The following is an 11,264-nucleotide window of genomic DNA, read 5'->3' on the forward strand; positions in this document are numbered from 1 at the left end:
GTGTGTATTGGAGACAAAGGAGTCCGCAACATGATGAGTGGTCGGCAAACTTCGGTTCCCCTGCATTTGTACCGATTGCCTAATGGTCTGTATCACGGGACTTGTGTGTGTGCATTGGCAGGGCATTTTTGTTGATGGAAAGATAGGCAATTATGCTTTTAGACTGTGTATTGAAAGGGGGGAAAAAAGGTCAAAGCTGTGTGTGTGGTGGCTGGTCGGGACATCAAGTCACCCCTTTGTTGTAAAAGCTGTGGAGAGAGGAAATGAAAGCTGGGAACAGTGTCCTAGGTCTGGGAAAATGCAGATGAGCCATATAGGTATGTTTGATTTGCTGACTCCAGCTGTGCCCTGAGAATTCCCCTGACCCGTTCTGTGGACCGGTTGCTGTGTGAAGCCACATGTGCCCCCCGTTGCAAAGGGGGCAGGCGCAATACGCACCCCCCCCCCCCCCCCCCCGAAAAAAGGACTGGCCATTGAACTCTCAGGCAAGTGGCAATATTTGCTCACCTGAAATACACACATCTGGTCGGGGTGGGCTCGGGGACCGGGGACGGACCCCTTGATGCAGCTGTGGCCCCCGGAGAAAGACCAGACCAGGAAGTTTTGTGGCTGCAGAAGGGCGGGGGGCTGTCTTGGCGGGGGGCTGTTTAGCGGCAGTGGCCCCATTGTCTCTTTAAAGAGGCCGGGGCCGTATTTGTCCGAAGCTGCAGGAGGCTGATGAGGTGCTAATCTGTTGAGTGGCTGTGTCATTGGGCCCCTGTTCCCAATAGTCTGTTAGCTGTCAGGGCCTGTAAAAAAAGGCACAATTTACGGGGCCCCTGGCCAGGACTCCGCCACCGGCGTCCACGGGTAAGCAAACACAGATTGGACACTCATGTTGTTGCTGTGGTAGGGCCGGCTTTACCACCAGGCTCCCGGGGTGACATGTAGGTAGCTCCCTTTCAGCCCTCTTCATGAGTTGTCGGCCCCCTCTATGCTCCTCTGTAAACACTACAAATTAGCCATCTGCATATGGATGGGCCCTCAGCCCTTACAGGAAGGAGACCGCCTGCTTGACGGCAGAAGACACAGTCAATGCTCTACACCAATGTAGGGAAAATGAAAAATTCCTCTATCACCTTTTAATTTCTGTCCTCATGCATACAAAACAAAGATTCAGACATTGGGATTTTGGATAGGACAGCAGCGCGTCTCTGCTCACGGGAGCGTGAGATTTTGTTGTGCGGTGCTTTGAAGCACGAGAATAATGGAGGGTGCGGGGCCAGTCATCTGAGGTGGGTTTGGGTCCGCAGCCTGAGGTAATCCCAAACTTGAATTTCCCCATCAACCTGGAATACAGATAAGAAGGCGGCAGCAGATATGAACCTCGCTCACTCACTCACTCACTGAGTGACTGATGGAAAAAGGAAATGGACCAAAAGCCTCTCTCAGATTTAGAACGGAGATGTGTGTGTGTGTCGTGTGTGTGTGTGTGTGTGTGTGTGTGTATTCTCAAGAGGTCTGTCAGCGACGGTCGCAGGATAGCACATTTGAGGAAATTGACCATCGTGATGATCAGATGAAGATACTGTACTGAAGACTTTGGATTATATGAAATATAAAAGCTGATCCATTCATTTCACTGCCATGGAAAAGGACGTCAGTGTTTCATGACCACGTCTCTCTCTCTCTCTCTCTCTCTCTCTCTCTCTCTCTCTCTCTCTCTCTCTCTCTCTCTCTCTCTCTCTCTCGAGTCAATTAGGATTAGAAAAGACCATCAAGCTGATACATGCACATTTTTTAATCACCGCGGCAGGTTTGCCCTCTCGTCCGCGCTGACGGGGTCTGACAGCGCGGCGGCCGAGGGTAAACGGGAAATAGCTCGTCGTGGATTATTGCCTGGGCTTGATTGTAGTGATATTTCGACAAAGGGGCCTTCCCATGGGAGCCTGGCACTTTAATTAGCATAGCACCACTGGCCCCCCTCCTGTTTTAATTGCCTCCAGTCTGTGATTAAATGTGTATTGACTCTGCAATTGGTCCACTAATGAATAACAATGTGCTGATTTGGTGATATTAAATCTTTGGGCCCCAATACACGACCCATCCATGTCGCCCATAACGTTCACACAGCAGTTACAAGGGGCCGCGGTGTGTGTTTCGATTCTTTTCTTTTAGCTTGTCTGTTGGGCAGATGTGTAGAATGAATCATCAACATCATTCCACACTGAAATGTTTTAACAATACATAAAATGGGGCACAACTTTCTGATGAAGAGCTACTTAGAAAAGGCATATAGGTTGCACCTAATTGCTTTATGAATGATTTACACATTCGTGCGGATGACTCCCATTAAAAAATAACACCTTTTTTGGGTTGTGGTGTTTTGAAAAAAACCCCACCTTTTGGCAGTTGTCTGTCTGTTTTGTTTATTATTAATGTTGTTATAAATATTGGTAATTCATTAATAAAACGCTCACGGGCGTCTCAATTTCAAATAAAGCCACCAAGTCTGTGGTTATAAATATTAATACGCTCTTAAAAGTGGATTTGATCCGTGTTATTTGTTGCTCTTTTGCAGAAAATGGTCTCACCAGTCAAGGTGAGTTTCACAACAGGGCATCCCAAAGGTAAGTGTCATTAGTAGCTTATAATTAATCCATAAAGGATCATTGAATGATTTATAAATAACGAGTAAAGCGTTTGTTGTAATTAAAAAAAAAACTTCATCGGGGGGCTCTCACTCTACTTTAGTGCACATGCATTCTTCGGTGTCATCTGATCTGTGCTTCACTTGGGATCCCACCGTCCTTATTCTACTCCTGTGGTCCAATAGATAAACTGTCACCTTGTTTGATAAATGAAGGGCAGCGGTCAACACTGGCTCCTTTAACATGACAAGAGCCAAGTATTGAATCTGCAGCGGCCTGGATACAGTCAACACGAAACATATCGAATGGCATTCCTCGCCAGCATTCCTCTCAATATCAAAAGGTGCATATTTGAGGATATCCTTAGTGCGTTTACGCCTGTGTTTGCGCCCTGACCCACTGGGGCCAGTGCAATAACTCTGGACTCCCTCCCACTGCACCCCGCTGCAATGAGCACTCTCACTTTTATTTAGCCGGCTTGTGTGCCTTCCCAGTCCAGCCGCTTTTCAGATTCATTTCCAGGTAAACACAGCGTGGCCAGCCACAAACCTGCGGCCAACAGGCGTTGTCACAGCTGTGGCAGATAATGGCAAGTCCAAACTCCAGCCCGGCTCTGGAATGTTTACTGTCACCACAGGCAAGTGGGCAGCAAACATTATTTTTTTTCTTTCTCTCCAGCACTTTTCTAAGAGGAACACTCTCTCGTTATTAATTTCATTTTGATGAATTACACGCTTAACCCTTTGCCCTGTGCCTTTTTGTGTGTGTGTGTGTGTGTGTGTGTGTGTGTGTGCGCGCGTGCGTATTCGGTTGGATACAAAGGCACAAAAAAAGGGGGAATCTTCAAATTTCAGTTTGGGAAAGAAAGGGGCCCTTACTTTGAAAGTTGAAACTTAAAGTTAACACATTCCTGCCAACAACTCCTGGGTGCTTGAAGGAATGTCCGAAGAGTTCCGCCTTCCTCTCGCAGAGCAGGGGCCAACCTGTTTCCATCCCCCTTGCCCCTGCACCCGAAGAAACACCACACACACACACATACACACACACACACACACACACACACACACACACACACAGACACACACACAAACTCGACAGCGTCTGTAGCAGAGAACTAGGCTCTGGGGGGTCACTGCAGGGCCTTGCTCCCGCGGGCGTTGTGCTTTCGCTTCTTTAAATGACTCATTAAACTTTCAACACTTTGTGTTTGCCACCTTATCATAACCAGTGATGAATGGCACCTGAATGTGTGAAATCCCACACCGATCATCACGGAGGCCAAGTGATCAGCAGGGGGACACGTTTGGCCCGAGGGGAGCAGGGATGTGGGACACACCGCCATCAGTGGTAATGTGTGAGCTCCATACGAGAGAACACTGTGCCGCGTGACTTTGTCTTTTTAAAAACACAAGCAAATGTGATTCTGTACTCATTTCACGCGCACGGTTGTGAGAGCACGAGCCGGCAACAGGAGGAGTCGACGACGAATGCAACGCATGCTGCAGCATAACGCTCGGCCGGCAGTTAAAAAGCCCGACGCCCCAGTTAATGTGGTGAGCTGATCAAAAAGACTCGCGCATTCCAGATTGAAATCTGACGAGCAGGTTGAAACTGCAATAAAATCACATGATTTTCATTGTGCATTGAAATCTTTCTAAAAATAAAAATCCTGCTGATTAAATATAACAGACTTAGACGAGGGCCTGTTTTTCCCCCCCCAATATTTTGTCAATCAGTATTTCCTAAAATGCTGCTGCTGTTCATTTTAAATCTATTTGCGTCTCATTATAGACAACTGCAGAAATGCCACCTCGATGTTGAATCATTCAGTAACAGATCTGAATCTGAATCTGGGTGTAATTCAGCGGCGTTGGACGTGAGGTGATTCAATCTCAGAGGATCAGTGGCCACAAAATCTGTTGTCGATGTTCAGACAGTTGTTGTTGCTGGTGGAACTGCACAAGTTGCAAATTTGGGGAATTCTAGATATGGAGTCATGGTGTCATGGTGGCCACAGTCCTCACACAGTCCTTGTCCTCTATGTACTCTGCTGGCACAATTTGTTGATTTCTGATACCTCGTGAAAAACAGGTTTAATCATGTGACGTGATTGAAAGGTGGAGACAAAAAACTGTCATCCAATACTGCTATTTATCACAATAATGACAAGCCAAACAAAAATGAAGGAGCCACGTTTCAGTTCTTTAGAATATGTGACTCAGGCTCGATATTGTGAAACTGACGCTGACCGATGTCGCCCTGTGACCCAGGAGAGATGTCAGAGATGTTGCCCAACTCTCTTTCCCCCCATGTGGAAAGGTAAATCTTTTTTTTTTTTCCGTTTACAAGAATCCCCTCTCCGCCTGTGACATTGGGACACCGAGTACATTGGCACACACACACACCGGAGAGTACTTTTGAAATACACACAAAAAAAGGGGCGACAGGTCCGAATTGAGCAGTTGGAGAAGTTTTTTTTGTTTTCGACAAAATCTAAAAAAAAAAAAAGTGACCTTCACCCCTGTGAGAGGGCACAGGCAGGTTGATGATTAACTGTGGAATTAGCAACATGTCTCATTCAGGAACATAATGTCGAGCAGGTCAAGGAGCATTTAAGAGTGCTGAGGGTGTGTGTGTGTGTGTGTGTTTGTGTGTTCGTGTGTGTGTGTGTTTTGAATACTGATATTTTTATTTGGTTACAAATTAGGAAGAGTCAAGTCTGATTTAACTGAACACCCACTTGGAGATTTTTGGTCAGTTCACACTCTTGCTTGAGTAACAAACCCTTATGTGGGTTCAAATGATTTTATTTAGATATTCCATATGTTCAAATGTGAAATTCGTGTATGCATTATTCACTAGTGTATACAAAGCGTTTATCCTCCTTATATGGACACCTGCATGCTCAGCATCCCTGTTAGATAGAGCTCTACTAATATAACTATAATATTAATATGTCGATGTAATAAAATAGAATTACATATTTGGATATGAATTGTTCTGTTGTTGTTTCTTTAACTCATTATGAAATCTTGAATGATTTAAAAAAAAAGAAATGTTTTTAAATAATGTTGACTGAGTGAGGCGGAGAAAGCGCAGATTTGACCGCGCAGCTCTCCGCCGGTTCCAATCCCCAATCCTCAAACACACACACACACACACACAGCTTTTTTTTTTCTCATGATCTCATTTCCAAGTTAAGCAGACTCTGTTAGTCCCTCGTCAACACGACAGGTTTACTCGCCTTTACTAATGGGGCTCTATACTGATAGTTATGCTCCTGCGTAAATATGCAGTCAAATAGATCCACAACCACGGACACGTGGCTGGCACCGGACTGCAGCCTCACCTTGATGTTTGTGTCATACAAATACTGTACAGACAGGCGGCGGAGGAGCCTCGGCCCTCGTCTGATACTGTGACACCGCGGGTGAAAAGAAATAAAATAAACTGCCATTATTTGGAGAGCGTCACCAAAACCAATATGAACAAACCTCCGTATACCTACACGACGGCGTGCCGAAGTGGCGTCGCTGAGGTTCTTATGAACTGTATGTTCAGTTCGGCAAATAAAAAGGTGGCAAACACAGTCTGCGGTTTTGATAACACCCACAGACGCCATCGAGGTTTGAATTGTTTTGCATCTATTCTGATCGATTCGAAGAAAAAAGTCCACCGGCTCCTAAAATGTTTTCTCATTTCAAAGAATTTCGGGGCCGCGCTCGGTGCCACGAACAGCAGAGCCAGTTGGAGACAAGGGCCGAGAGAGGGCGCTCTGGAGCCGTGTCTGCTCCATTCAGCACTAATTAAAACATTTAGGAACACGCAGGGTTAGTAGAGAAGCATAACCAAAAAAAGTCTCACCTATTCGCAAACATCAGCGGGATTATTCGGAGAGATTGCGCACCACCTTAATATTGAAATCAGGTGTATGGAGCGCAGCAGCTTTTGTTGTTATTATTGCCAGAGCATCAACTGTGAAACATCCGAGGCAAAGACGATGAGCATAACTGACCCGTCGTCGTCACCAGAATATTCACAATTGAACCAAAAGTGTTTGAATGGATCACATGCAACATTACATGTATTCACGCAGGCCCAGCGATCAGACCATCTGTGCGTTGATAGAAAAAAATATATATAACCAGGCCCTAATTCTAAATCTGTGGACAAGCTGAACACGTTTGGATGCATATAGCAGCACAAACAGCCCCGGTAGTGTTATTGTCAGAAATATAATTCGTTTTACACAGTGAATGGTTTCATTTGCATTTCATTTAAAGATGTGTCCCCATGCGTGTGTTTAACTTCTAAACGTCGCAACCTTATTCACCTGTGATGTTATTGGTGTAAAATAAATATATAAATATAGCTATAGGCTATAGGCAATACAAATGGATTATGATTTCAGCTCAGACGAAGTGGAACAAACGCGTTGCGCTGCTTGAGGATGTGTGTAAAGAAAGGCACACCGAGGAAGAGCGCAACACATTCCTTTTTATTGTTCTTTTCTTTTTTTTTTCTTTTACCCAAAATACAATACGATCAGGTTATAATGAAGCTTTTCATATGAAACTCTTCCTTTCAGGCAGCGCAGGTGTACAATTGGGGTTGTTGAGGTGGGGGGCTGAGGGGGTGTGTGTGTGTGTGAGGGGGAGGGGGGGGGGGCAGCGACGGGGGTGGGGGGAAAGCTTGAGGAGTCTCACATCTAGGTGCGAGGAGATTATTCAAATAGGGCCCAAGGCGTAGAAGTAGGGATTGGAGGCTTGCCTGGCGCACAGAGCTATATCACAGCGCTAACAGGCAGCTCGGAGCGTCATTTGAACTCCAGTCACCGCACAGACGCGTCTCGCGGCTGGCTCCGTAAGACAACACATGCGCCAGTCCTCGACGTACCTGGACACGCCGACGGAGCCGAAACAGAACACGCGCGCTGGTCCCAAGTCGCCTGCTATTAGGGAGACTTTCGGCTTTTCCTCTGCTGGGAGACGCTTCGTGAAAAGTCCTCCATGATGCTTGGAGCAGTTAAAATGGAAGGACACGAACACACCGACTGGAGCACCTACTACGCAGAGCCCGAGGTGGGTACCTTAAATATATATATATATATTTTTTCTCCCCCCCTGTCTAAAGCCGATCCCATTTTATACAACTCAATATTAGCCCTGAGATAATATTAACTTTGTGATCAAATATTGACTTGAGGCGCCTCCAAATCCTCCCCCATCTCCGCGCGGCGCACTATCCTAACAAAGTTGCTTGACATGTAGAGGGGGGAGAGAGGGAGGGAAGGAGGGGGGCGACTTTTTTCCCTCGGATTATAATTTCATAAATCCATTTTTACTAAATCAGATTATTTTTCCCCCCTCACGTTTCCCCTCTACAAACACCCCCCGGGCTCTTTGATATTTTTTTCCTCAAACGGAGATTGATTCTAATATTCGTGCTGCGGTCGCTGTTTGTTGTTTGAGCATATACAGTCGTATTACAGGTGTCGACATTTTTTACTGGATTGTTTTTGCTCAATTGACTTTAACGTGTGTCATTAGGCGCACGCATTGTTGGACACATCCAGCTTTTGTTTTTGATTCTCAAACTATTTTCAACCTTGAACGACCAGTGCACATTTGAGAGGATTTCACGTTATTGAAAGATAAATAGTAATAATCTGTTTTTTTATTTGTTGTTGTTTTTGTTTTTTTTGTTAAGCAGTTGCAGTTGTGTTTAAAAATGAATGAGTGAAATGCTTGTGCCATGACACTGACGAGTGCCTCTCTCCCTCACCCACAGTGTTACACCTCGGTTGGCAACATGAACACGGGCCTGGGAATGAACTCGATGAACACCTACATGAGCATGTCCGGCATGGGCACCACCGCCAACATGGCGGCCAACTCCATGAACATGTCGTACGTCAACACGGGCATGAGCCCCTCCATGACCGGCATGTCGCCGGGCACCGGGGCCATGAACGGCATGGGCGCGGGCATGACGGCCATGAGCGCAGCGCTGAGCCCCAGCATGAGTCCCATGACCGCGCAGCCCGCGTCCATGAACGCGCTGAGCTCCTACAACACCATGAACGCCATGAGCCCCATATACGGACAGTCCAACATCAACCGGTCCCGAGACCCCAAGACCTACCGCAGGAGCTACACGCACGCCAAGCCCCCGTACTCGTACATCTCCCTCATCACCATGGCCATCCAGCAGTCTCCCAGCAAGATGCTGACGCTGGCCGAGATCTACCAGTGGATAATGGACCTCTTCCCTTTTTACCGACAGAACCAGCAGCGCTGGCAGAACTCCATTCGCCACTCGCTGTCGTTCAATGACTGCTTCCTCAAGGTGCCCCGGTCGCCGGATAAGCCGGGCAAGGGCTCCTTTTGGACTCTCCACCCGGACTCCGGCAACATGTTCGAGAACGGCTGCTACCTGCGCAGGCAGAAGCGCTTCAAGTGCGACAAGAAGGTCGGGCCGAAGGACGGCGGCGGGCGCAAGGCGGGGGACGGCGGCTCCTCCAACAGCAGCTCCGAGAGCTGCAACGGCAACGAGTCGCCGCACTCCAACTCCTCCGCCGGCGAGCACAAGAGGTCCCTGTCGGACATGAAGGCGAGCCAGGCCCTGAGCCCGGAGCACGCCGCCGCCTCGCCGGTGTCGCAGGGGCAGCACCTCATGTCGCAGCATCACTCGGTGCTCGGCCACGACGCGCACCTGAAGCCGGAGCACCACTACTCCTTCAACCACCCGTTCTCCATCAACAACCTCATGTCGTCGGAGCAGCAGCATCACAAAATGGACCTAAAGACTTACGAGCAGGTGATGCACTACTCCGGCTACGGCTCCCCGATGACCGGGGCCCTGTCCATGGGCTCCATGGCGGGGAAGGCCGGCCTGGATCCGTCATCCATACCCGACACAACGTACTACCAAGGCGTCTATTCCAGGCCAATCATGAACTCCTCATAAACTCTCCGCCGCGCCCCGCGATCCCACGTGGACTTTTTCTTTCCCCCTCTCAATTTGTACATTTGTAAAGAGAAAAAAAAAAAATATAGAGTTTGTGTACAATATGTATTTCAGATATTTTTTGATGTTTCCCACCGTTTTAGTTGTCGAGTTTGTTAGTAGCCTAATTATTCCGAGGAAGGGGTGTTGACGATAATAATTAAAATGATGATGATGATGATGATGATGATGATGATTTAAAGTGATGATAATGTGACGAGATCTGTTCAGAGGTCGGCTTCAGGAATGGATCCCCAAAGACAAACCACAGACTTGCTGTAAAATAGCCCACATCCGCATACCTGGATTCCTCAGTGAATTTTAATGCCTCGCAGGATTTTTTCTTCAATCATTTGTGTAATTCCTATTTATGGCTCGTATATGTGTATTCTTGTAGTGACAAGAACAGAATCTATATTAAAGTGTTATTGGTTTTGTTTCCTGAACATGATGGTGTTGGACCGTTATTTATTATTCTCATTATTCTCATTCTTATTTTTATTATTATTATTATTATGCTACTGCAGTAACCTCTCAGCAATTAAATGGCCTCAAGAGCAACCGTGTTTGAACTTTAAAGTATAATTGATATAACAAATAATTATAAGCACGAATATTTCACATGAAATACAAACATCAATTTTGATTAGTCTACATTAAATACATTAAACATGAAAAATTAATTATATTCGTGAAGAGGAAGATACAACTATTTACAAAAATACAGCTAATCATGACATGACATCATGACAGAATAACAGGGACGCATCCCACCTTAGTTGATAAATTCATTTTAATTCTGGGCATCAATGTGCCGTTATAGCAAGAGGCATATTTTCAGCAGGGATTAATAGATTTGTTGGACAACACTGAGTACAATGCTCCCCGTTTGTCTTCAGAACATGTAAACAAAAGCAACACACTCTCATTAATCCCAGACATAAATTGGGATATTTATAAAGGGGGTGGGAAAAGTTTATCCAACACATCAGTCGCTTTGTAATATTTGGGACAGAAAAAATCTTCCAAAGAAAAAATAAATAAATAAATCACACTCCAAAAACGAGGCTTTTCTGCAGAAGCTGACATCCTGCTATCAACCCAAATACACACACACACACACACACACACACTTTCGATGTTATGCTTACATGCACGGCGAGTTGGTCAAACGACAAGTGTGTGAGTATTTTCGATCATTTTTGAATTCCCCACTCACATATAAATTGATCGAAAATGTCACTCAAACTCCCTGCCACACAAACTCTCTCTCTCTCTCTCTCTCTCTCTCTCACACACACACACACACACACACACACACACACACACACAAACACACACCAAAAAAAGTTGAGATCGGTGACGAAGATTAAGTGTCATTGTCCCATTAAACAGCCTCCCGTGGCGCAGGAGAAAGAGGAGGCTGATTTGGGAACAGAGCCGCCTCAGTGCGCTGCTCTAACTTCTCTCCCCACAATCTGGGGGTCCATTGTCTTCTCCCCTATTTTTAAAGTAGCCGGACCCTCCCCTCTTGTTAGATAAGATAGGCTAGTTGTCGTCCAGATGAATCGAAGGACCCCCCCCCCACACACACACACCTCCTCCCCAAACCTCTCCTCATGTCTC

At 46.4% G+C, this 11,264-nt stretch overlaps 1 protein-coding gene across 1 annotated transcript; it reads left to right on the forward strand.

Annotated features, from left to right (window-relative positions):
* Window positions 1–7,360: 7,360 nt before the first annotated feature.
* Window positions 7,361–10,084, forward strand: foxa2 (forkhead box A2). Its single transcript, XM_035611244.1, has 2 exons — window positions 7,361–7,711; window positions 8,421–10,084. Exons 1-2 carry the CDS (start codon window positions 7,640–7,642, stop codon window positions 9,597–9,599), a joined length of 1,251 nt encoding a protein of 416 aa, XP_035467137.1. The 5' UTR covers window positions 7,361–7,639; the 3' UTR covers window positions 9,600–10,084.
* The last annotated feature ends 1,180 nt before the right edge of the window (window positions 10,085–11,264 follow it).

Source organism: Scophthalmus maximus, chromosome 15 (genome assembly GCF_022379125.1).
Source record: "Scophthalmus maximus strain ysfricsl-2021 chromosome 15, ASM2237912v1, whole genome shotgun sequence".
NCBI classification, from domain to species: Eukaryota; Metazoa; Chordata; class Actinopteri; order Pleuronectiformes; family Scophthalmidae; genus Scophthalmus; species Scophthalmus maximus.